The 27,922-nt window shown below is 42.3% G+C and overlaps 1 protein-coding gene across 1 annotated transcript; it reads right to left on the reverse strand.

Annotated features, from left to right (window-relative positions):
• Positions 1-146: 146 nt before the first annotated feature.
• Positions 147-27,623, reverse strand: LOC308134337 (plakophilin-3-like). The gene is made up of 13 exons (XM_080502019.1): positions 27,340-27,623; positions 16,951-17,033; positions 12,606-13,219; positions 12,378-12,501; positions 10,996-11,200; positions 10,559-10,718; positions 9,516-9,624; positions 5,835-5,999; positions 4,500-4,670; positions 4,217-4,370; positions 3,182-3,377; positions 2,949-3,036; positions 147-2,623 (listed from the first exon to the last, which is right to left on the reverse strand). The coding sequence occupies exons 1-13, from the start codon at positions 27,542-27,544 to the stop codon at positions 2,582-2,584; spliced, it is 2,316 nt and encodes a 771-aa protein (XP_080358145.1). The 5' UTR covers positions 27,545-27,623; the 3' UTR covers positions 147-2,581.
• Between the last annotated feature and the right edge of the window lie 299 nt (positions 27,624-27,922).

A 27,922-nucleotide genomic window follows, 5' to 3' on the forward strand; every position in this document is an offset into this window, starting at 1 on the left:
ATACATCTGTGAAACAGAGTAATTTGGAATACCTTAAAAAAATCCCTGAGCTCAAACTCGAAGCTCAGCCTTTCCAAAAATACCTAAAAAAAAGAGTTGGACATAGACCATTAAAAACAATAAGCCAAAATCCACTCGATTATAAACAAAGTTGCGTTTATTTATTGAGATTAATACTATTTGAACACTGCTTATTGAGATTACCAGTCATTAAAGAAGCATTTACACATTTTACAAGTGGAACAAACTGTTAATTCAGCACAATGTGATGAATCGCCGGCCGGCGGACCAGTTAGAGGCTTTGTGACGGGATTACCAGACGGAAGACGGTGACAGAAATATAAAAGATCACGTTGAAACCTTCTGATGAAGCACTCTGCTCTGAAATGTGATCTCTCACACACACACACACACGCACGCACACACACAGTCTACAGAATTATTGGCACTAACAAACTTAGAGAGGATCAGAGATAAATGCATTGGAACAACATTTAGCACAAACTTATATTTAAGTAAAATGCCCAAAGTGACAGAATGACAAAGAATGAAGAAACACTTCAACCCAGTGGAAGAAACGTGTGATAAAATATAATAAATGTGTGTATTTACACACAGACTTTGGTCTCCGGAGTTCAAGCCTGTTCTACTTGTACGTTGGTTTTGCAGGAAACGGATGAAAGTGGAGCTGTGAGGAAAACATGATGGGAACAAAAAGGATGAGGAAATCCTACTGAGAAGGAGGCGGAGACACCAAGCTGTGGCGCTGAGACTCAAAGAAATTAGGTTTTAAAACAGCAACAGAAGGAACAGAGGCAGCAACAAGTTCTGGAAACTTCAGCTTTCATTCACGGCAGCCTCACGGTTCCCTCAGCTCCAGTCTCAGTGTCGTGTCTTAAGAAATGTGTTAAGAAATGTGTTAAAATGATCAGTGTTTTCTTAGAAACCTACCATTGTCTTGGTGCTTTGGTCAGATTGGAGCCTCTTGGGTTTTAGCCCACGGGCAATGAAATGAATCCTTTAAAATGAGGCTGATTTTAAACCACGTGACAAGTCTTTTGTAGCACACACCCAGCAATCCACAATGCTAAAAAAAAAAAAAAAGACTAATTCTACCTTCATAATTCAGAACGACACAATATTTTAGGATGCAAACCCAAAATTCTGAATGAAAAAATATCTAAAGTTTATAGGTGCCAATAATTCTGCCGTCCTGCGAGTCACTTTACACAGTTTAGTCAAACAGATGGATTTGTAGTTTCCGTATTCCTTCACTTCCTCTTCGCGCCTTCGTGTTCCTCAGACACGCTGAACATTTACATCATCGGACATGTTGCCGAGAGACGGATGATCGATATTTCATGTGATCACACCGAGTTTTGTTTCAAAGCTTCAAGCTCACGTCTCCATTCAAAGACACTGTCAGGAATTCCGGTTTTAAATCTGATGCAGGTGGACCAGACATATTTATCACGTCTGGTTCAGCTCAATGCTCGGGCCCCGTTTACACCACGACGTTTCAAGTGAAATTTGGTTTCAGAAGGAATGAGAATGTTTTCAGAAAAGTGGTGTTCTCAGTGGCTCTGGGCGTCGCTTTCACCGTTTCGTAAACGGGGCCAATAACTCCAGTTATGATCATGTGAACTCATGAGGATCAGTTTGCAAGTGTGTTTTCTTCCGAAATACGGAGGAGAGACGTTGCAGAGCTCTTCTGTTCTCTGGAGAGAAGAACACAATGTGATTGACCTCATCCCACAGAAACGAACAAGTCGTGTCTCTATTGAAGACACACTATTACATAATAAACCTTCACATTGCTGCAGGAATCCATCAGTAAACGCTGGGAGTTTAACTCGGTCTGGGAGGCAGAGCCTGACCTTCTGATGATGATGATGATGATGATGTTTTGCCGTATCATTTGTACACTGGTGTATCATCAATGATATATTTTCATAATTAGGATTTGTCGCAGTGCTTTCCTGAAGCTCCGATGCTTCTTCTTCAACAACTCAAATCTTTGTCACTTCATCTGAGTGGTAAAGTTCAGTCTGGAGCCAATAAGCTTTCCTTCTGTTTCCAGCAGCGGCGGGGGATATTTTGACGGCTCCGTTAAATTAAAAACACGTCATTTTTGCCTGTATTTTATATAATCAAGGCAGATCAAGCCACCTTCATGCAGGGCGACTGCGTGATCGTAAAGGTTTCTTCCTGACTCCCGATTTATTTGTGTGTATCTTTCATGTTTTTAACCAGTTCCGCTCACGGTTTGTACAGTCGGCTGGTTTGAAGGCACTTGGGTTTGTACATTCAGTCTCTCATTCACACTCATAGAAAACTAGAAAAAAATACAGTTTAGACGGGGTTAAGAGCTCCGCAGCCCCACGACTCTTCTCATTAATCATGGTTTCTGAGCCTGTTTATCTAGAATAGGCAGGTGATCAGATTAGGGATTAGAGTGAGAAGCTACAACACAGACTCCAATGTCACTGCTGCTCCAAGCAGCTTCATTAGATTCGGTCCGGAACTTTCTCACAGCAAGGAAATCTGCACTTTCTTCGTTTGCTCCACCAGGTGGAAAACTTTAGATGGAGGCGTCTGTGAAGTCCTGTTTGGTGAATCCTTTCTGGAAAAAAAAAGAAGAAAAAAAAAACACAAAGAGGAGCAGCGTGAATACCGGAAAAAAAACCCCACAGACTCTCCCGCTGGAGTCCTGAAAGTGAAAAAAAGAAACAAAACAACATATTTTCCGGCTTTTGCGGTGATGACGCCCCCGCTGGCCTTAAAACGTACAAAAAAAAACCCCAAAAAACAATTCAGCAATTCAGAAAGTGAGATAGAGCTCGACCAGCTTCTGCTGAGTCATGGTTCAAGTGTTTGCTGCTTCGGATTGCTTTCGGTTCCACTTCCAGGCCTCCTTTCAGAGCGGAAGAGCGACGGGAGACCCTCACCAGTTTGTAGTCTCTGTGCAGCTTGTTGTACTGGAACATGTTGCAGAGGACGGTCGAGGCCGCTTTGGCAGCTTTCAGGCTCCCGGAGCTGAAAACAAAGGCGAGCGGTAGAGAAAGAGAGAAGAAGAAGAAGAAGAGTTGTAACAAGCTAGTAACTAACGGTCAGATCAGCTCAGGTTCTTCTGAAGCAGTGTTTAAAAGGCTCAGGACTCAAGACAAGCGCGTCTCCAGACCTGTGGTCGTGGGACGTTTTGATCGCCACCAGTTTGGGGAGTCCGTTGAAGAAGGCGACGTCGCGGGCCGCCAGGGAGCTGCCGGAGACCAGGTGATTGAGGGTCCCGCAGATGTTGACCACCACCTCGCTGGATAGGGAGTTCTGGTGGCCGTCGCTGGGCAGCTTGGACACCAAGACGTTCACCGAGGTCTTGGCTTCACAGAACAAAAGGACCAAAGAGGATTATCCTACGATTAATGAGCTAATTTCCTCCAGGTATGTCGCCTCAGGCGACATACCTGGAGGAAATTAGCTCATTAATTGTTTCTCCAAGGCGACTCGCCTGTAGGGGACTTGTGATTGTCCACAGATATCGACTCCTGCTGGATTTAAAGGCGACATTCTGGGCCCATTATTTGACTATTGAGCAGTGTTGGACACCAGATAAAAAACAAAAAAACAAAAATTCTGATTCTGAGGTTTAAAAAAAAGAAAATGTGTTTTCGTCAAATAATTACGTTTCCAATCAACTATAACATCTCAGTCTAGAGTTTTGTGAGGATACGTTGAGAAGAATGAGAATAAAATGCTGAATACAAGCACTTTGAACCACGTGTTGGCCGGTGAACACAGACCACCCGGTGTCAACGTTGCATAATGCAGATTAATTACAGGAACAACGTTCACTTTATACTGTTTATTACGCAGCCCGACACGACATCTGAAATAAAACTTTAAATAGTGACCTCAAGTGACTATTTCTTGGCCTGTAATTATCATTTTGTGGCCACAAAGGACTATTTCATGGCTCAAAGGACTATTTCATGGTAAACAACTGCTATTTTGTCGCCACAATTTCTCTGTGACACAAAAAAACTCATTTCTGGCCATTGAATATTCATTTGTGGCAACAATTCAATGTCATGTCTGGAGTTATTATGTTATACCCGTTTCTCGGATTACAATATTTAATATTCATGTGAAAAAATTTTCTAAATTGTAGGAAATATGAGAGACGTGATGTCTTTCTCTCTGATCTCCGTCTGCCTCTCACCCATGCGCTCTTTGTCTCTGCAGTGCCGGGCCAGGTTCCTCATCAGGCCGGTCAGTGGCCTCAGTTCCAGGTCGTTGTCCGAGTCCAGCAGGTCCAGGAGGATGGGCAGCATCCTCTCCTGCTCGATCACCACGCCGCTGAGCAGCGACGACCACTGACGGAGAGAGAGAGAGAGAGAGAGAGAGAGAGAGAGAGAACGTCACCATCCGTTTGGCTTTCTGTTACTAAACAGATAAAGAGAGAGCAATAAAGTGGCATGAATGAAGCCAGCGGCTGCTCTCACCCGGCCGTCTCCCACGGTGACGTTCTGCAGGGCGCCGACGGCCGCCGCCCGGCTGGTGCAGCTGCTCTCACGGTTCTGCAGAACCAGCTTGTACAGCGCCACCACTTTAGGATGCCACAGCCACTCGGCTCCTTTGGGCTGGGCCAGCGTGGGAACGTTCAGGCTGTCCTGCTGCGGAGAGAGAGAGAGAGAGAGAGAGAGAGAGAGAGAGAGAGAGAGAGAGAGAGAGAGAGAACTTTTAACAGCTGAATGGTAGCAGCATCTATGTGGGACTGGACTCTTTAGAGTCACAGATCCGCTGTGCGTCCCTCACGGGAGGTTAAACGATAATGATCAGAGGTGTGAACATCAAGAAACGGTGAAATAATGTGCTTTAGCCTCGTCTTTGCAGGGCAGCTGTTCGTAACACTCAGAAAAAAGAGCCGTCATTGTTAAACAATCTCCCTGAAGTTATTTTAAATACCAAACTGTGTTGAAAAAAAAATACAGTTTGCTACTTATATGTGAAATAATGAATCCATTAAAAGGTGAAACTATTAGGGTTCTGTCAAAAGATTTATGCATTTTTTAAATAAAACATTAGTGTAGCCATGTGCAAACTCTGGATTGAAAAGTTTTGGAAGTGTAATGTAAATGCAATGTAAATCAAAAAATGTATTTCACTAAAAATATAACAAAAAAAAGTGATATATCAGAGAGTGTTCACGTGGCAGACAATAATGCTGTGATTCTAAAACGCCAGTAAGATGTTCTCTCTGTCCCAAAGGTGGGAAACTGAACAATAACAGAGAAATGTGAGTGTTTGCCTGAAATGGCAAAACAAGAGGCAAGTTCTGATCAGGATATTTTCAAGCTTCAGAGCAAAACCCCTGAGAAGAGACTAAAAAAAACAGAAAGAATGTGGGTGGTCTGTTGATCACGCCCACTTTAAATTTCTGACGGCTCAATTGGAAACAAGAAATTGCCTGTAGATGATGGGAAGAGAACACAGTTCTCTGTGTTCACACTGTAGTTACTCTGCCAGTGTGTCACACTCACACTTCCTGTGCACAACAACCTGAATGTGTACAATATTGACTACATTCAATATCTTCTACATGTGAATTTAATCACATTTTTAAGGTCAGATCAGGTTTCAGTCTCAGTCTTTAATCCTTCTTTTACACCAAACAAGCTGAGATCAACCTGGATCTTTTAATAAGTTACATTGTGTCATTGTGTCTCGGATTAATTGCACAAATGACTGATGTTTGTTTGTTTCGCTGCTTTGATTTCTCTTGCAGATGCAAACCTTCCCCTCTGAATGTGTCCATTGTGTGAGTGTGCAGATGTCACCTCAGGTTTTCTTCTGTTGTACAGCGAGAAGCAGCCGATGGTGTCAGTCTCTCGACGAGCGGAGGACCTCACAGGACCCTCCAGGTGGAGGCGGGCCGAGGGGGGAAGCTCCGTGTACAGCTGGTACGACAGATTCCTCATGATGCACAGCGAATTCTCAAACCCCTGAAGAAAGAAAGGAAGGAGCACGGAGAGGAGACACGGATTTGAAGATTAGATAGATTTACATGCTTTGATGACGTGAAATCTGTCAGGTTCAAGTCACAAGAAGAAAAAAAAAAATCAGCTTTCTACGTTAACTAAACATATACATATATATATAGTTTTTCTATGATGAACATGCTCTTTTTTTGCCCTCTTAGAGTTGGTTTTCCCTCCGTTTCCTTCCTCCACCTGCTTCTCATCCATCATTGAGGTATTTCTACAGTCCTGCCTTCCACCTCTTTGAAGTCAAACTGGATAAAGTCGGAGAAAGAGGATGAGGATGGAATTTGAAGGGATTATTGGGAACAGAAGGAGACTCTGAGGTTATAAAAAATCACAGGGAATGTATTACTTTCACTTCCAAAAGAGGCAATACTGAGAGAGAGAGAGAGAATGTGGGACGCAGGGCACGACTTGATTTTACACGCTTCGAGTACAGCAGGAAGAAAAGCGTACTTTAGTGATTCACTTCGGTAGATTATTTATCTGCATTTAACCCATCAGACTCCAACTACATGTTTCGAGGAGGAACCTTTAAGCCCCCACTGGCCAACAGCAGGGGGCAGTATACCCCTTGACACTGGTTGCAATTCCACAAAAAAAGCCAAAAGACGAAGAAAATGTTGAATTATTTTGCGCTTTGGCTTTTGTTCCATTTCTGATTTGATGTACCCGACTGACTGATCGTATGTGTTCGTACATGAGGACTGCAAATGAAAAGCAAGATCTTGGTGACTGAGGCCACGTTTATGTGACAACGTTTTCAAGCCCGAAGACTTTAGTAGCGTTTAGAGAGTCCATTCATAGAGTCAGTGAAAAAAAAAACCCCAAAAAACTTTATTTAAGCTCAATAACTGCCAGGTAACAGATTCCATATCCGTGTTGGATCACATGTCTCCCAAAAATCTACACAGGCTGGTTAAGACACACAAGTTTCCAATCAGTCCTTATTCGAAAAACAACGCAGTCACCAGTTCGTTTCAAAATGCCTTTTATTTTGAAAACCGGGAGCTTGACTCTGCGCCGAGACATTACCTTAAAGTTCACACTATGAGCGAATCACAATTGATAATCAATCAGTTCTATCCACCGGCTCTGGATCATTTGAAGATGAAAGTTTGACATATGAACATGGTGCTGCTGATTCAGCAGTAATGGCTCACTAAATAAAACACGCCATCTACTGTACAACACTGCAGCCTGGCTGTTTATGATCACGTGGATCTATAAGTCTGATATATGAAGACATTAAATGTATGCGATGAATCCGGCTTAATTTTTTTTTAGATCACAAACTTTGTGTGGGAAGTGGCGTACTCATCTTTCAGGACCCGTTTTGTGCGGACGCATTGCTTACTAAGCAACCTTTCTAAATGAGGCCCCAGGACATTATTTGTTGACCTATTAAGAAAGTAAAGAAACTCTCTAAAGAGCTGTGTTGGCTTTATGTGCCCAAAGAACATTACCCCAGCAAGGTAGGCAGTTCCTGAGACGAAGCTGTGGTAACTGAGCAAATGACTTCATTTAAAAAGTCATTACGCAACTTCAACCCAGTCCCACCATGAGGAAAGTTTATTGTTCAATCAGCTTTTAAACCGGTGGATCTGCAATCTTTCTAACAGGAGGAGACGGTTTCAATTTCTCTTGCATTATGAGACCAATTACAAAAAAAAAATCCAACACACCTGGAATATCATTCCCGTTATTCACAACACAGCCTTACAACGTGAGCAGGGGTCCCTTTTTAAAAAAAACACTGCTTTCAGTTACTCATTAAAACATTTTGCGCTGAGGGAGAAAAACAGCCTTCAACTGAGTTCAGCCTCAGTCTACAACAGATAGTCTCACATTATTATTTATAGACAGGAAATAATCCTAGTCTGAAACATTTAACATTGTAAAGACAAGACAACAACAACATATATAGATGAATTCAGTTTGTTGTTTTTTTGCTTGTGCGACCACTGACCTGAACCAGGGTTTGAATCTCTCCCAACAATCTGTCTGTCCCTTCTCTCCTACAATCTGTCTGTCCCTTCTCTCCTGTCCCCGAACAGCACAAAGTATCCTCCTCCGAGTCTGGTTCTGCAGGTTTCTTCCTTTTAAACGGGAGTTTTTTCTTTCCTTTCCCCCATTGATTATTCTTGATTATGTGGATTTTTCTTTTTATTACTGTTGTATTTAGCTCTATTCTATTTCTAACTGAATTGAATTAAACCAAAATAGAGACTGGGGCTATTAGATATATTCTTGTCACTCACAATGGAGGTTTAATATTTTCAGTGTTTTTGTTATTTGTATACTTTAAGCAAAGCCCTCTTTTGATATTTATATTGCATGGTTAATGTTTGGCTTTTAAGCTGTTGACTGAATGGTCATGATTACATACAGAGTTCACCTGAGTTTAGTGTAAAGCGTGTAGTATCGCTACTCAGCGGTGTTGCTGCACAGCAGGATGACTGGGCTTGAATTCTGTGTGGAGTTTGCCTGTTTTCCTGAGTTTTCTTCAGGTTCCCTCCACAATCCAGAGGCATGTATGTGAGGTTGCTTGGCGACTCTGGATTTATGTACCGTATGTGTGTGTGTGTGGGGGGGGGGGGGGGGGGGGGGGAGCTGTGTTATCCCTGTGACAGAGTGTATAATGGCTCTCTGAAGTCAGCTGGGGATTGAGCCCAGCCTCCTTCTGTTACTGTGCTGAAGTGGGTGGTAAAGAAAATAGATGGATGGTGCCGGCTGAAAACACTCCCAGTGCTTCACTTGTCCCTCAACCAGCAAACAACTTCTTCTGTTTATCAAGTGAAACGTCCTGCTTATTTCAGTTGAACTTATCTTCACTGAACATGTGAGCATGGTGCCAGTACCTGTGTCAGACCTTCATATTATGTTTGTATTATATATACAGTATATTGCTCAGTACCAGCTGGATGAGGCTTGGTTACAGGGGTGTGGATGTCAGGATCCAGGTTTAATGTTCACATCCAAGCGATCAAACGTGGGAAACCTGAGAAGGTCGTGAGAAGGCTGACAAGACTTACACTGCAGGTTGGTGTGGTGGGTAGTAACTTGATCTGGTGTATAAAACATTAACTGGAAGTTAAATGTTTTCCTGTGTGATATGTATTAAAGCTCACTCAGCTTCGGGTCAAACTGCCAGTAGTTTGTCTTTATTGATTCTTGAACAAATACGTATTTTGATCATAACTCGCAAGCTGCATTACGGTGAGTGAGATTGTTGACAGACAGCACAAGTGAAAAAGTTAGTGCTGTTGTGGTTGATTGTCCGTCAGTGATAATAAACATGTTTTTCTTGTGGGAAACGAGGCAGTTTACAATAATGCACTCTACAATATATCTCAACCTCACTTTGCACTCAGACACGGACGATTTATAGATTCTGACTTTGTACTGCGGGATGCATGAAGACCGCAGAAAATCAGAAGCAGACGAGTGTGTGTTATGTATAATTGTAAGACATGCCTTATCGTCTGTTCTTTCTTCCTGCTGAATGTAGGACACCAGTGAGTCCAGCAGTCCTGGCGTATCTCTCATCTTCTGCCTCGTCCTCTGATTCACCGAGCTCAAGTTCCTGAAAACGAGAATTTTGCTTCATGTCATGATAATAAAAATGTCTAAAGAACGTGGCATGCGTTATAAAAGATAAGTTTAACTTTATATAGGTGCTTCTTTGCTACAAATGACAAACACATCAACAATATAGGATACAAATCGTATAATAATGGGTTAAACTCAAGCGTGCAAAGAATGTAAATGTTACTGCCTTTGTTATTAACTCATAAAATTTAATAAAATTGGACTATGTAGTTATCCTTCAGGAGGCTAAAACAGTATTTCGTTTTGAGATTAGACTATAAACATTCCTACTTGGTAAACTGGGGGCGAGTTTAGCTCAAACGGTAATTATCGATGCATTGAGCTTCTCTCCTGTGTTTCACTCTTTATATATATGTATTGAAATATCAATATATAAAGTCTGACATTAACTGGGTTTCTCTCCTACAATGTGTGCTCTCGCCTCTCTGTACCTTCCCGCAGGATCTCCAGCAGTGGAGACCAACACTATATTATTCATAATCATCGTTTCCCTCAACCATTGCAAAGTGGGCTACTTGTTTATCGTTCTCTGTTCTGTTTCTCTCGGGCTTCACCGTCTCAGGATTTCAGCCGTGTGAGGAGGATAGAAACACATTCTGCTTCCTGTTTCCTCCTGTTTGAAGCGTCTTCCTCTCCTACATTGCTCTTTAGGGAATTATGGTGTTTTCTCTATATAAAAATCCCATTACGTTGAGGCTATAGTGGTGTTGGAATTGGTGCTATGCCTGTTTTCTTCTTTTTTTCATGAAACATTGATGTGGAATCTCAACAGTGTTCGTTCAAAACTGAACCTTTCAGTCACTCACAAAAAGATCTGTGGGGGATTCTTTTTTTTTTAGTCATTACAAAGCTGATTTCACTGCGTGTGACATAAACCTTAAAATCCCAACTAGTCAGGAGATTTTTACCTGAGACAGCCAGTTGTATTGTAAAATATGTCTTTCTCAGATGGGTTGAGAGGAATGTTTCTGCTCAAAGGAATCAGCACTTTCTTTGTCAGCAGTGGTAAAGCTTCAACGCACAGCTTCTCCTTCAAGTTGTCTCTGGAGGAGAGATTCCACAGGATACCTGCACACATAAAATGTTAGAAATATGTTGTCAGATTGGTATGAGGAATAAAACCAGAACGATAGAGGGAAGGAAAGTATTGTGAAATAATTTCTTTAGGTGCAGCACACAATGGCTCAGCGAGGTTATAAAAAGGCAATACTGTAGGAGTTGGGAGTATTTGTCAGAACGCTTTTCATTGTTACGAGGAGCAATCTGGGATTAAGTCTCTTGCTCAAGGACAAGTCTACATTTGTATTTCTATTACTGTCTGAAAGTTAAAAACTAATTTGGGTACCTGTCACAGATTTCTGAAGTTCCTCGTCAGGCTGGTTCAGGCTGTTGACAAGAGGCATCAGTCCACCAGCACTTATGAGGGCCACCTTGTTTTCAGCATTTTCATAGATGAGGTTTCGCGTGGCAGCCGTAGCATAACGCTGCACTTCTTGGTTCTCGCTGGCGAAAAGAAGCACCAGAGCTGGAACGCCCTGCAGAACACGAACCTGCAAACAAAGACAGACTATCATCAATTTGACCTCCCCCCACCAGCTTCAATACTTCTTTTTGATTTTGTGTTATTTGTGGCATTTCCACACCCTGTAATGTGGCTGTACGTATAAGGGTACTGAAGCAGATGTTTTATATCATTACTCAGGCTGGAGCTATAAACACAGACACACGTATACAAAGTTGCACTCATTCATTTTGCTCAGAAATGGGACAGTTTGAAGAGTGTACAGGCGGCAGCAGAAACCTTTTTGGTTATAAATGAGTTGACTCCTGTCATGAGGACAGAAAGTTACAGAATCAGGAAGCAAATAATAGTATGATCTTCCCATGATAATAAAAAGCTGTCAGGCAGTCACACTTTATTTGTAATTCAATTGCAGTTATCAGTGCAAGCCCCAGCCAGGACGTTCATGTTTTTTCTCACATGAATAAATGACAATTAAAGAGGCAGAAGCAGTGGAGTCATAAGCATAAAGTAGTAGTGGTGTAAAATGCATATAGGCATTTCGATGTACATGACGAACAGCAGGGGACCCGTGGGGTTTCCCTGAGGGACGCCACACACTTTGTACAAGCAGATTCCACTTTGCACTCAAATTTTATTGACGTGGAAGTAAAATTACATTTCCACTTGAGTGAGAAAGTAAATGACTAACTCTGTCTTAAAAGTCAGAAACCTCCAGCAGAACCTTCCTCATATGGACCAAATATCAATATCAATTACATTTCTTACAACATGTCCAAAATATACTTTTCAAGTCAATTCATTTCAATTCAACCTATTTTAAGGTGAAAAATATCTATTGCATGCCTGTCAATTCTAAATTTTTTTACTTAAAGTTAGATATTTGGTTCTTTTTTATTAAATTAGTATCCATAAATATATCTCGCATATCTTTTGTGGTTGAAGGGCTCAGCCAAAATCTGGCCTGACGGTGACACGAGGTACATTTTTGATGGCCTTTACAATGATCAGCTCCCAATCTCAGTTTTATTATAGCCACATTCATACCGTGACGTTGTTGTCAGTGCCAACCACTGCTACACTACTGCGCTGACATGTTTGTTGTATTACTATTTCAATTGTAAAAGTAAAGTCACTGCAACAACACACTGGCAGACTTTCTTTTTCATAACGCACACACATATAAACATGATATAAGCTCCCACCTCGTTCTTAGCGTTGTTGCTGTGGTAGCACTGGTGCTGTATGTACGCAGCTCCCACAACCTGTAAAGCTGTATCTGCCTCAGACAGATATCCAACCGCTGTAGGCACGTCCAGACTCTGCAACCTACCCACACATAGATAGACACATTATGCCGTCTGCCAAAGGTCATATACATTAACATACCTTCAACAAGTAGTCCCTATATGTGATGAAGTCTCACTACTCACTCTCTCAGAGGGTCATTGCTGTGTATCGAAGCTCCTTCCAGGACGTCCACTCCTTTCCCGACACTCCTCAGGCTGCGGAGCGAGGCGGCCCGTTGCAGAGGGGTGTACTGCCCGCTCCCCGTGGCGTGGCTGGTCCGGGACGCGTGCTGCCACTGAGCCCCCCAGCTGTCCCCCGCGGTGGAAATCCCCCTGCCGTTCCCCACCCAGCCCTCCTGGCCGAGGGCGGAGCTCTGCTGCTGGCAGTGCTGCTGCCTGTTGGTGATGCGGCTGATGGTGCGATGCGAGGGGCCTTTGTAGGTGTACTGAGAGGGGACCGCCTCCTCCTGCCAGTAGCCCCTGTCCTGGGCCAGGATCCCACTCAGGCTGCGCCGGAGGTTGCCAGACCCCGGTGCGGTGAACGGAACGGAGCCGTTCTCCGGATGAGCGGACACCGTGACGGGGATGACCTCCTGGTCTCCCTGGCACAGGGACTTTGAGCGTCTGCTATTGCTGTGGAGCTGAGACGTCTGCATGCTGCTTTGAACCGTGCTGGTTTCCCTGTGCATCGCCCTGGAGCTGCTTTCCACCGCTGAGCGAGAGGAGAACCCGGAGGAGTGGAGGGGTGCGGTGGCCACCTGAAGGGTGGGTGGTGTGGGGAAAAACAACAGGTTAGAGGACGCGCCAACATCAGTATGTAGGTGTTGTTTGGTTGTAACTCAGCAGGGTGTCTGTCCATCGCAGGATTCTCTCCTGCTACTACCCCTGTCCTCCACATGTCAAAGTACTCTTGAAGAACTCAGCACCAATTAGGTTACTATTAGGATAAGTGGGTGGGGAATTAATAAGCAGCCTTATTTAAGTCTCTCCTTGTACAGTGTGAACCCGTACAGTATATTTCATTGGTGCTTTTTGACCTAATTTAAGGGAACCAAGTTGGTGGTGCCATCGTAACGTGAGACGTCAATTATATAGGTTGAGGCAGGGGTGTAATCTCATTTTAGATCATAGGCCACATATCTTGTGTGGGCCACACCGGTAAAATAGTGCCATAATAACCTTTAAATTTAAATTTGTATTGAAATGTTCCATTTGAACGCCTTGTTTTTACAGTGGGAAGGCTACAGTTTTCGGGGCTTTATTTTGTGGCCGATAAACCAACTGCTCTCCAAAATAGTTTTACTTTGGTTTTATCTCAAAGTTTGAAGGCAGAAAGCCCCTCCAAAAATCAGACAACCTGAATGCTCTTAACAAGGCAAGTGCGTCTATGAGCCATTTTTAAGAGGTTCTTATTTTAAAAACCTAACAGTTTGTTTTCTACAGATTTTCAATTTCTATAAATTCCAACAAGACAAATCTGACAGAAGTTCTATCAAATGTTCTGAAACCATTCGAAAATCAGCACAAACTACCATTTCATCACGACTGTCTAGGAAATATTAGTGAACAGGGTCGCAGAAGTAGTGCTGTAAAAACATGTGCGTGATCACAATCATTTCAACATTTCCAGTATATGTTTTTGTTTCGTATCATGTTGCAAGGCCGAACCAATCTTGAGCCAAGTATCTTTCTCTCGAATGTCCCAAGCATCCAGACTGAGGAGAAATGACAGACCGCTGGCCTCCTGCCCACCTAACGTGTACGCCCATCACTTGAACCTCCTCTGGACGCCGGCTGGACATTGCTCTCCGTCTGGACGGAGCCATGCCTGAATTGCTGAAGCGTGTGGGGGCGGGGGCTTATCTTGGGGTCGGCGCAGCTCTGGGTTCGCCGTGCTCGTGGGAATTCGAATCTGTTTATACTCACATCGAGTCTGGTTCACAGGATGTGGTTTAACACTAAACAGACGTTTTACAGGATGATTCCATTAACTGTGAATATACTTAAGCCACCAATAAGAAATGTTAGGATTCGGGATAGAGTTACCTGCATAAAAGCCATCAAATATAAAGAATACTAAAGTAAATGACAACATCCACTACAAAACATTCATAATCAATCCATTGCAAGTTTTTAATAGCAGGTAACATTAAAGCAATATGACCCAATTGAAGATGAATTCTTTACTTTAGTTTTTAAAGGCTTTTTCTTGTGTGTCAGCAAACAGGTGAATTCTGCTGCTGAAAAACTCTCCAAAATTGTATTCCATTTAAATTTTAAGAACTGGACTGAGAATTTGTCAACCGTTTTGTGAAATTAAAGGATTTCATTCAAATGTTCAAAATTGATTGAAGTGGGGCAAAACACATTTTCTATCATAAGAGAAAATTCTCACAAATCAAACTGTAACTTCACTTTGCTTGCAGGGTCTTTGACTCCTTCTAAACTGGACGTGACTCAAACTCCCCCTCCAACTTTCAGCCCATATCTAAACCTCAGCTTCATATCAAAAATACTGGAAAATGTTGCTGCTGTCCAGCAACTTCAATTAAACTTTTAAGTCTGGATTTCCCCGAGTACACAAAACAAAACTGACAAATGAACTTGACCCGTAAGGGTGAGTTTGTAAAACACTAATGCAACAGCCACAGGAGATATTTTTTTGGGGACATTTCACCTTATTTTTGCACCAGAAGATTTCATTAAAATTGGATTCATGTTGAGATTGCAGTCATTTTTGTTCGTAATGTGAAAATACAGACATTTTCATCAAGTATACTATATGCTATAACAAAAGAAAAACTTTAAAGTGTAAATTTAAAGGTTATCGTGGCACTCTTTCACCAGCGGGGCACACTCAAAATGAAATTAGGCTGCATGCGGATACTGAACTGAAATATGTTTGACACACCTGATCTAAATGTTTCCACTGATATGTTGATGACATTTCAAAGTACATATCAAGCAATGCCAACCCCACCTCTTCCTGCAACATACTTACCAAGTGCGAGGTAGAAATACCACAATAGGTGACAACTTCCTGAAACTAAACTGTGAAATATCTGATATAATCATTACTGGTCCCGAGTTCCTTGTAACAACCCGTCACCTCACCTTGACCATAGAAAAACTCCATCCTGCCTCCTTCCCCACAGATCTTAATGCCAACGTCATGACTGAACCCCAAGTGTTCAAAACACATTTTTTTTCATCTTGGTAATATTTTCTTCTCCCATCCCTCTCCTCCTGAGCAGCTCAAAGACTGATTCATACCTTGGTCACTTTTCACGTCAACTTCTGTGACCACAGTGTGTTCAGTTCTGATATAAAGCCCTAAGAAACCTTCGGTATGTTCAAACATCTGCTGCCCGACAAATCTGTTCTCATGACCACGTTACCCTCGTCCTCCAAGTTTGGAAATAGTATCAACAGCATCCCCTTCTCCCCGCTGCTTCTCGATGGTTATATAGGCAAGGCTTTCATCTTTAAATGATAAAACCTTTATAACCACAGTGTTTCTCTCCGGCGCTAACCAATCATCCACCACAGTTCAACCACATGCAACTCGGCCCACCAGCAACACACAAGCAGCGGAACAATGTGAGAAATAACAGCATCTGCAGAGGCGGTGGAGTTACTTCTAAACAGTGCAGAAATTATTTGGGGCGACTTCAGATTTGAGCCAACAAACACTCAACAAGCAAAAAATAAATAAATAAAAAAAACCTGCTCTGTAAGACAAAAGGGAACAAACAGATGTTGACGAGTATTTCAGACACACCACCAGGGAACTTCTTACCTCGAGTTTTTGGTTTCAGTGCATGTTGACGTGATCTCTCGGCCTCACTGAAGTATTTGCAGTGGACTGTGGACCAAATGTGTTGTGTATGCCACAAGTTTGAGCTCAGAAGGCTCCCGTAGTGCGACGACCAACGCAAGAGTGCACGCTTAATTCAAAACACAAGCATTGTGATGTGTATGCATGTAAACGCTTCATGGGCTTTACTAAAATGCTGCATGAAGGCAGACCTGAGTAACCAACCATATGAAACCACAGACACTTCCCCTGTCGTCAGGTCCAGTCGTCATGGAAACATGAAGCTGCACCCTGTTTGTCTTCCCAGTTAATGTTGGATCTTAATATAGCTCATGTTGTTATTTGTATATTGATTATAACTTATTTTAAAGTTTTGAGTGTTTACTTGAAGGTGGATCAGTTTGATCTATTTCTATTAATATTTGCACCGAATATTGTTTCTGAAAATTAAAAAGAAATTTAATAAATGCTCATTTGAAGCAATTTATATCTTTTCAGACCTCACTTTTGCATGAGAAAATAACTTAGCATTTTTACCGAATTTACTGTATTATTATGCTTCTTGCACCCACCTGCTGCTGGTTTCTGTTGCTTTCAAACATTTCTATGAAGGAATGGCGATTTTCTGTGACTGGATGTGTGAACGGGGTGTTGGTGTTACAGTGTACTCACAGACATGATGCGACTGGGTGTGTGTATCATGGATCTAGAACTGAAACCGTGAGAGTGGCCCCTTGCTTCAGGAAAGCTGTAATCTGAAAGGAAAAGAAAAGAAAAGAAAAAAAGATGAATGTTTAGTGCTTTTAAATATACTTTAAAATATGTGCTACGTGGAAAAACCTAAATATAAGCCTACTGGAGTGCAATCTTTTGTTGAATGAACGAGCTCCAAAAAATGTTGGGACAACCAAAACCAAATAAAAACAAGAAATCTGTATTTCAATCACAAAAGATCATGCTTGTTTGGTTCATTTGTGATTTGAAGTTTGTGTGTGTGAGAAAGTGTGTTATTTCTGTGATGGACTCCGGTTCCAGGGTGTGCTCCTCCCTTCAACTTTCACAACTTGGACTTGGATGAAGCAGGTGTTCAAGATGGACGGTTGGACAGAGATATGGAAAATACACTTTCATCGTTCGTATCATAAAACACGTGGTTCATGATTGGATAGTCTGTTACGAAGAATAAAATGAAAAACAAAACCGAGTCATTGATTACAACCAGATTTAACTCACAGAACAAGAGTCTGTCTGAGGAATTTTACCCAAACTCCTGAAGTGTGACTTCAAATCCCTGAGAGGCAAAACTTTCCTCTTCCACAGCAGTTTGTTTACTTCAGCGTGTTCACTGTAATAAAGCAAATCGTCTATGGAGCTCCACTACTGCAATTAGCCCTCGCGACCAGAGGAAGAATAACAGTCATCTACGTTAGCCTGCCACTGATGGCGAACACATTTGCAAATAAAAAGCAGCTGCAGGAGCGATGAAAACACGGCGGGGCGTGGGAGAGAGGGACCGCCCGAGACGGAGCACGTGCTTAATCACTCTCAAAAACAAAAACACAGCTGAAACAAGGTTGAAGTAAAACACGTTGATCCCTCAGTCGGAAAGATTTCAATCAGAATGACAAGAAAAAAGGCTAAAGTGGGTGAATTTTGCTTCAACATATGTCAGTGTGATGAGTCGACTATGGCTTTTGTTACAGCTTCCTGAAGGAGGAGACAGTTAATGATCATGGTCACATAGATCAAGTTAGGTTATCTAAAACTGATATTTAAAGTGTCATACGTCTCAGGAACAAATCCATTCATACAATCGTCACACTTTCCATCTGCTGCAGACTTTATCTAAGTTCGGGTTGCAAAGAGGAAGCAGGCTACTTCCTGGACCGGTCGGTCGCCATTCAACCTCGCCGTTAACACTGGACACCAACAATCACACACACACACTGACCAGGAGACACATATTAACATATCTACCATGGCTTCGTACTCCGAGAACACATGGGGGGGGGGGGGGGGACATGTACTCCACATGGCAAGAAGCCCAGGAAACAGGGGGCGTCTTGCTGTGAGCCAAGAGAGGAAACTAATTCATCACTCTCAAAGTTAACTAACTCTGTTTATGGACAGCTCAGCACAGGAATTAATATTAATTTCATATCCGTGCAATCATAATTGAGATTTTTTTTTTTTACTTTACAGTCTACATCAACATTTTGTGCAACTAAACAGAAGAAAACCAGCAGGGTTTCTTTGCTTATTTGTTTGGTTGTTTGTTTGTTTTTTAGAAAATAACAATAAAAGTGCTTCCCTCCTTCAAACACTCGAGTAACACAACAAGTATTTCTTCCACAGAAGAAGTCAAAGACACAGGAAATTAGATTAAGTGCTAGTACCACTCTACACACTATTGCTAAATTAAATACGGAGAAATTTCCTTCTTTTTTTTGTCTTGTACTGAGCTATGTTTTGTTACAGCCTTTACATAAATGTATATTAATTTCCAAAGATCACATGTTAATCACACAGATGGCAGAAACAACAACAAGTTCTAACTGGTACATTTTGGGGGGGGGGGGTTTCTGTGCACTGTCACAAAACTACTAAAATCTTTGTTGAATCTTGTATTTTTCACAAATTTAAATGAAACAGTACATTCTTTAATCCAATAGTGAGATGTTCACAGATGTCTGGCAACCATAGTTTGATTAGATAATCTGACTGTGTAATAAAATAAATATTTGTCACCAACATTCAGCGTACTGAAGGTCAGTGAATGGCAACATCAAAACAGGAAGGGAGATCTTGATAACTGAGTAGAACATTTAGAGTACATTTTATGTAGGAAAACCATCTTGCATAAAAAGCCGGTTTTACTGTAAGACGGACCAAAACAATTGAAACCAATAAAGGTAAAATGAAGGTCACACATCATGTTACTCCAAGTAAAAAAAAATCACCATGTAAGACTCCCCACTTCAACCCATCTGAATCTAATTATTACGTCATCAACGAGCCTCTATCAAAGCCCAATAAGGAGCCCCTTATTGGAGAGACCTGAAACATGGCAGACTGATGTGATCCGGGACCAGAACAGAACTTCCCTGTTCTATACATGTGGAGAGGGTTGTATGGGGCTGCGTATGAAGTGTTGGCTGGCAGAAGATGGGCAATCAGTTCTACAATCACCAATTAACTCACTGAATTTCTTTGTACTATTGCAGGCAACCTGAGTTCCAAGAGAAAAAAACAACTCAGAAAGTCCCTCAAACCCAAAATTGAACCAGATTCCTTTATCTGCAGGGGGGGGGTGTATGTGGAGCACATACAGGACGACGATGTTATTCCTGCACACTGATATAAGCCTGGACTGTCATCACCTCTGATTAGATGGGTTCACATTGTTCAGTCTGCATGCATTAACCTTATTGTTGACATTTATGAACATTTTTAACTTTAAGATTTGTAAAAAAAATCACAGAGTCTGCAGAATCTCCAGGACCAGGATCAGACAAACAATTCATCGTAATGCTCTTTGGCCTGGTTCGGATTTTCTGAGCTGGTTTGAGCCTGATTCTCCTTCCTTTGTGTGAGCCACTCTTTTTTGTTTTTTTCTTCTTCATAAAACTCCTTCTTCTCTCCTCTTGAGCGGAGGGAGAGGGGAAGTGTTTCTTGAGGCAAAGGGCTTGGAGAAAAACAACACACACCGCCCAGTCCGGCAGGAAGGAGGGAGGAAATGCAACAGGGAGAGGAGCTGGGCCGCATGCCTGAGCATTAGCATCACCGCATCGGAGGTCACAGAAGGTATGCTCATACACAATGAAACACCCACAGCACACCAGCTTTAATGAACAGGGGTTATCTTACTACACAGGGGTGACTGGAACCCTTAGCAAGCAGAAATACTAAACTTGCATCACAGCTAGAGCTTTTTATTTCGAGTTTACAAATGATGATGGTCGGGGCAGTGCAGACTATGGTGAGGAATTAAGCCGCCGTTGGATGAGTTTTCGTGCGTCTCAACTGACAAAAGTTGTGGACAGTACAGAAAAAAAAAAAAAAAAAAGTAACCAATGGTTACAAATTTTTCGCCATTGAGGTACCTAGCAATATGCCTGAGCTGCGCATTAGTCCCGCAACTACTGTTGCGTAATGACATCACATATCTACGTCGTTCACAACCCCGCCTACATTTTAAACATACTCTCTGGTGAGACTGCGCAACAGAGTTGGGTCTCGGTGTGCTTTGCCTCACCGCACTATACGTACCGTCTCGGCCCGCCGAGGCAATGGTGAAAGAGGAACTGAGACCCCGTTTACACGACAATGTCCCATCGCATGATTTTTGCATTTTCATTTGAGGAAAATGTACGCATTTACACAACAATGTTTTGAATGGGACTGTATGTTTACACAGGGAAGGCAGAAACGCTGAAAACAATGTAGTTTTCACATTGGGCCACCAGCGGGGGCTGTTTGTTTTTGTAAAGAAATCACACACACAAACATGCAGCAGAGAACAATTCGCTCTAAACGTCAATAATGGGAGAACACTGACACTGACGACCGAGTTGGATTGTTTTACCGTGACTGTCGACTATAAAACTACCAAGTCCCAGGAGAACATGGACAGAGTCATGACACTGAAGAAATATTTACTGTGTGCGTGTGTGTGTGTGTGTGTGTGTGTGTGTGTGTGTGTGTAAGCTGGAACGTCTCTACGCTAACTTGGATAAAGTTTCTCTAGAAACGTCATTGCTGACGCTTTATTATAAGCCCCAAATAAAAGTGGATTTTCTTGAAAACATTCTTGTGGATTTGAGAGACTCACAATAAATATTGGTCTTGTAAAGGGCACACACGAACTTGCTCTCTCAGTAGCAGTGTTTCAACAACACAATGTAAATTAACTCGACAAATACTGAACTGATATCAGTGTGTTGTCGGTGTGCACGATGATAATGATTCACTTTAAGCTAATGAGTGTGTTTAAACACTCATTAGCTCATTGAGTGTTACATTGGGTTAAGGTCATGTTCACACTGACTGCTCTCTTCATCATTTCCTGTCATTCTGCATTGTTTGTCTTGACCTTTGACCGGTCAATTCCAAAATTCCAGCCTTCGTGTTTCCACATTATCTTTCTCCTTTGAGTGTTTCTGTCTGACACATATTGAATTTAACTGGATGCTTTATGTACTTTTTAGATAATAAAGAAGAAACAAAGTGATCCGCTGCCCCTGAAACCATCTGTGACTCTACTTACAATATGTCCAAATACTGTGGGGTATTCACGGTGTATCTGCGTGTATTCACCTTGCTTGATCCCTCTGTGTGTGTTTGCTTGCCGGACTGACCAATGTACTGACCTTTGCCTGGCTGCACCACTGGGGATTTTTTGGTCTGGTAAAGTGAGGTTTTATCAGTGCATTTATATAACAGTGTTCATTTACTCATTCAACTAATTTTGGCTTCATAAAATCAGCCAAACAAGTGGAAAGTCCTTCAGAAAACACAGTTTAGTACCCTGTGCTGTGTTTTAAGCATGATTTCAGTGTATCTTGACTGTAGGCTGTATACAGTCAACCCAGATACCACCTCACTCCTAAAGGTATTGGAATACAGAACCGCAGGTCTGAGAAACTGCAACATTTCGTTAAGCGCAAAGCACGTCCAGGTTTCCATCATGCTCTGGCAGTGAGTATTTAGGCCCAGTCAGCAGGTATGAGAGCAGCGTGGAACACAGACCAAACTACAGAGCGGTCTAAAATAAACCGTGATAACGTGCTGTGAAGAGGAGATTGGAAAAGAATGTTCCGCACACAAAGGAGGTCACTGACCTGGGTTGTGTTTCCAATTAGATCTTTTCCCTTCAAAAGCCCCTTTCTGTTTGTTCTTCTGACTTTTCTGTCTCTTTGTGCTGGACTGCAGATGATCTTGTATTCCGACACATGTGCGTACACCTCACGCACATCCAACACAGTGCAGTTTATTAAATAACTTGGTGTTAGTGTTGAATGTCACCGAGCAGTGAGATTCCGGTGGGAGGCTAGTGACGGATGCTATTTGTAGCCCATGTTTAATTGTTATAAAGACGGTCGTGAGCAATAATTCCAACATTCAATTTCTGACTAATAAAGTGTAAACCACAATGAAATGAAAAGACAATCCTGGTTTACGCAATGTTTTCAAGTGAAAATGGAAAACCTTCGTACTGTTTTGGTGATCCGTTTACACAAGAAAGTGATCGGAGTCACTGAAAACTTGTGTTTCCTCTAGAGTGTCATGACTCCCAGTCCATATTTTCACTCGGTAGTTTTATAGTTGACAGTCACTGTAATAACAATCCAACTTGTTCGTTTGTCCATACGAGGATCAGTGAACTCCCATTGTTAATGCTTAGAGCGAATTGTTCTCTGCTACGTGTGTGTGTGACGCTAACTACATCGTTTTGACTTTTTCTGGTGTGTCCATGTAAACAAACATAATTTTTCAAAGCGTTGCTGTGTAAACATGAAACTTTTCTGAAATTAAACAGTTGTCCTCTACATGAGGCCAAAGTCACACAGCATGTTACTACAAGTAAAAAAAAAATAAAAAATCCCAAAATCAAATCATAGTTAAGCTTCAGTCTGATGCTTTAAAGAAATCATTGTTTTAAACTAGTTGGTTTTCATCCTCCACAATGAGACAATCTGTGGAACACAGCTTGAAGTGTTAACAAGTAAACATGGTTTAGTGGTGTGTTTATGACTAACTGGGAAATGGGAAAGTTCTTGCCAAAAAGTTTCCCAATTCTGGTCAACACTGTTAGAGTACAATGTTAGACGACAGTTTAGAAATGTTGTGAAGTACTTTATGTTACAGACGAGGTTAAAACCTTGTGAGTTTACCATGACCACAAACTTTACACGACCAAACCTTAACGCCAAATTACAACAACATAAACAACTTCAGGATCTGGCATTCGGAAGTGCAAAAGTGCTGAGTCATTTCCTGGTTTTAAAACCAATTCCTGCCCGATTCCATTGTCCCATCACCATGTGTCGCAGCTGCTATAAGAACCAACATCATTATAGCGCAAGACTGGTTGGAAATTCCCAATGATTTTCTTTTTTTTTTTGTAACACAAAAACTCAGACTCTCTGCTCACATCTTGCTTGTCCTAAACACTTGTCAACATAGTAACAGCCTTAATGTTTTGCGATACTCGAGATGGTGTAAAACTTAGTTTGACATTCCTGAACACTTTTAAACTGGCCTCATTGTGTCCAGTGAGATCTTCACCCCGGAGATTCCAGTGATGAGAGAGGAACTGCCAGCAGGCAGAGGTCACAGATTACACTCACACACTGATGTGACAGAGAACATCCTTCTTTAGAGCCGCCGTGTTAAATGACTGCTTCTGTCACACTTTCTTTCCTTGTTTCACTTTCTTATTGTGTGTGAGTTTGGGCCTGATCTACTAAAGGTTTGAACATGCACTTGTATGAAAGGACACAATCCATTTTGTTTTTTTTGGACTATGGAAAATTGTTAGTGTCTCTCAGATTCTTTTACTGCGAAAACCCAGAAACACCGACGTTACAGACCCACATCACACGTACAACCTGCACGCGCCGACCCAACAGACAACAATGGAGGATTACTGGGTCGTGCTTTGTCCTACTACCGAGTTTGTTCAGGCTTTGACAGCAAATTTTCACATTCTCTTGTAATTTGTTGTTTTTAACAATTCAGCGTGATCCCAAAGCAGAAATTCAACTTTGTCATCAGTCCACACACAGTGACTCATTCCTCACTCGTGCATCCATGATTGCCATTGTATGTGTGTTGAGTCGCAGGAGTCGTCATCGCTTCAATCACGAGTACGTTTCCAGATCGAACCCGAGTTCCTGACTAGATTCTCTGACAAACATCTCTGCCTGTCCTAAATATATCCTCAGACGAACCACGGATGAACACGCAGCGCAGATGTCGCTCCACATTACTCCGACAGCAGTAAAACTGGATTTCACAGGTTTGTGGTAAATTCCACCGATTTAATTTGCAGACACTCATATCTATACCGGTGTGTTCAAATACACCAGCTCGGGGAATGTTGTAGCTTCACACAAGCGGGAGGTTGCGTCATATTCTTGATAAATTGTTGAGAACGCTGCCACTGCAATATCTGCGACAGTTATTGTGACTCTGCAATTGAGATAATGTTCTCTGGACTGATGAAGCCTCTGTGGGAGAACACAACCGTTTCAAGTGAAAATGGAAAACTTTAGTTGTGTTCTAAGTGTCTGTTTACACAACAACGGTGCTCTGAGTCACTGAAAATACAAGTTTTAGAAAACCTTTTGAAAATGTTCCAACTCCGTATCTTTGTAGACATGGAAAACGCAACCTTTTCCAAACAAAACAAAAAAAACCGTAGTAAATAGTTCTTATGCACGTGTGAGTCAATGAACAAACAACGTTTCCTCCAGAGTGTCATGACTCCCAGTCCATATTCTCCTGGGACTTGGTGGTTTTATAGTTCACAGTCACTGTGACAACAATCGATTACAAAACACCAAAAACAAACAACAGTGCTAACACGTGGTCTGGCACGCGAACTGCATAGTTTTCAGCGTCTCTGCAGTTTCCATGAAAACTTCTGTGAACGTGAAGGTTTTCTGAAACAAATACACAAAAAGGATGTTCTTTCAAATGAAATGTTGTCATTTTGAGCACGACATTGCAACACGTGACTCTCATCCGAACAGTAAGGCATGGCAGAGGGAGCATCAGAAATTTGGGGCTGCATTGATATGCTAACATTCATGGTGGGAAATTATATTAAAGTATCCTCCAGGGTAATGTCGGGGTGGATGTCAACCAGTTGAACTCAACAGGAGACAATGAATCTAACCATGAAAGTACATCTACTACAAAATTACTTGGAATGAAATGAAACACCTTTTGGAGTGACCCTGTCGAAATCCTACATTCAAATAAATAGAAATACTGTTGAAAGAGTTTACAGCAGAGATACTAGTAGTCTGACTGCGCTGAAGTCAGGAAGGAATTCATCCTGTTCATGCAATCATTAAAATACACTAGAAACTGTGATTAAATCCAGAGTTTCTTGTTTATTGACCGTGTTTCCAGAGAAAACGCGTATTGAGAGTTTCGAGCAGCTCTTGACACACTTCCAAGTATCAGCAGCGTGTGCGCCCACTTAGGACACACACTGTGACATGGCATGTGAGACTTTATCGCGGCGCAGAGCCACAAAATACGCCGAGCGCGTCAGTAACACCCTGATCTCTAACGCCACGGGTCAGCACACAGGCTACAGTATTGATAGCACTCACAACAGTGTCAATGTACTGAAAGTAGCAGCGAGGATGTTGAACTGTAGCTTTTGGGTAGAAGACACTTTTCGCTTTCACCTATTTGGCTTCCACTTTACAGGTTCACTAATAAAGCTGAGGAGGCGTGGGTTTTGGATCGCATTCCTCAAAGGCAGAAACTCCAAGTCTTTGTTGGGAAGGAGTGAAAAAAGAGAAAAACCTCCGCCTGAAAGGCATGTGATGTTTTTCTTGTATCTTTGATTTGACTTTACTGCCCTTACTTCATGTTCCATTTGTGTTATTTCTTCATTTATTTATTTTTTTTATCATTTTGATTCGGGTGCTAAACTTTGCACTCATTTTTAATTACCACCTAATTTAGCAATTTCTTTTGTGCCAGGTTGTGAACTTTTCTTGTTGTAAACTATGTTTTTAATCACATTTAGCTTGTAACCTCACTACTGTAGAAGCCCCGCAACTCCTTAACATGTCAGAGGGCGGCTTTACATGATGCACCTGAACACATCACTCAAAGCTTTCAGCTCCTGCAGTTAAAACCAGACCAAGATCGTGGCTCGGACAAAAACTTTCTTATTTATTACTGAAACAGTTCAGAGAAATGTATTTCTGAAAGCACTGGAGGCGAGAAATAAGCTGTGCAGCTGGCTGACATCACAACCTAACTTTTCTTCTTGTTCTCATGGGTTCTTATGGGAGTATGCAGAGGCCTTTAGTCCGAATCATAATTTTAACATCAATTTCAGGATTAAGTCAAGATTGGCCATTTTGAAAACGTGGTGTAAACGGACACAGAAAGTGCAATCAAAGTTTGAAAACGTTGTGTAAGCGGGGCCTTCAGCTCAAGTTAAGTACGGTATTAATCCTTATTTGAACTTTCGTTTTGAAATTAATTGATCCTGATCTGATTCTAAACTGAACTGGGGCTGTAATCGTACTGAGGGAATAAAACTTAAGTTGAAAGTCTCGGAACAAAATGAAGTATCTGGGTCAAGACACGGTGCTTGAGGGTCATCCACCAGCATTACCTTTGACTCTCAACACCAAACTGACCAGTAAATAAAGTACTGAGTACAGAACAAAGGCTTTGTGAAGAGAAAAATCAATCTTCCATTGAGCATATATGAGTGTTAACCATAGTTTGGTCTTGAAACAACCTTGAGGTTTCCATCCTGAAGGGAAGACTAGTCTCAATGAATGAGTGTGCAGTCAGGCCTACGTCCTCACTAGTAGAGAAAACCAAACACATGTTTATTTTCCTTTATTTTCCATAAAATGAACATGGGTTTTCATGTCCTGCAGAATTGCACCAACTTTTACCATAGCTATTGTCTAACCTCCTTGTCCTTCTGTTCTGGTTTGGAGATTAACATGGCTGCACAAACATAGTAATCAATAAACCTTTACAGATGGGACTAAGTCAAGGCTAGAGTTAAGGTAAGTAGTTATGGTTAAGGTAGTGGATTAATTAATTTATATTGACGTCATGTGCACAGAAGGCATGCACATAAAGGTTTTTGAGGACATAACTTTGGTCTCCATGGTGACACATGTCCCCACCACACACACACACACACACACACACACACACACACACACACACACACACACACACACACACACACACACACACACACACACACACACACACACACACACACAGAGTTATCCATTATGGATGACCCCTCCAGGCCGTGTGAGGCTCTCTACGGCTCACCTGTCGCTCCGAGCCGGGAGTCGTCCAGCCGGGTGAGGGAGGAGGACTTCCTCTCGGCCAGCCGGGTCCGGACCTGCTCCCGGACCCTGCGAGCCTTGGCCAGCTGGTCCTGACACGGTCCGTCCGCCGGGACCGCGTACGTGGTGCAGGGCAAGTTGGGCTGCAGGGCGGACAGGAAGCAGCCCTCCGCCGCCGCCGCGTTCATTCTCACGGTGGAGAAAAGTGCTCCAGTTATCCGCTCAGAGAGGGGCGAAGTCCGGGGAACAGCGCAGCTCCAGCGCTTGTCCTCCACCCACCGACTGTCCGTTATGGAATGGAGGGAGAGAGAGAGAGAGAGAGAGAGAGAGAGAGAGAGAGAGAGAGAGAGAGAGAGAGAGAGGAGGGCGGGACACTGAGAGGGGTATGGGGGGGTGTTGGGGGGGGGCACCTGCTTTCTCGGCTCCTCTTTTACTGGGTCTCCTCCTTTTCTTCCAGGAGCCTGCAGTTTATAAACAGAGACTGCCGACTGCCTCCAGGAAAGTTTTATTTATACTGTAAAGTTTGTAAATAAAGTAAAATAGTTCAAAATATTATCGAAACACAT

The sequence above is a fragment of the Blennius ocellaris genome (genome assembly GCF_963422515.1).
Source record: "Blennius ocellaris genome assembly, chromosome: 1".
Lineage (NCBI taxonomy): Eukaryota > Metazoa > Chordata > Actinopteri > Blenniiformes > Blenniidae > Blennius > Blennius ocellaris.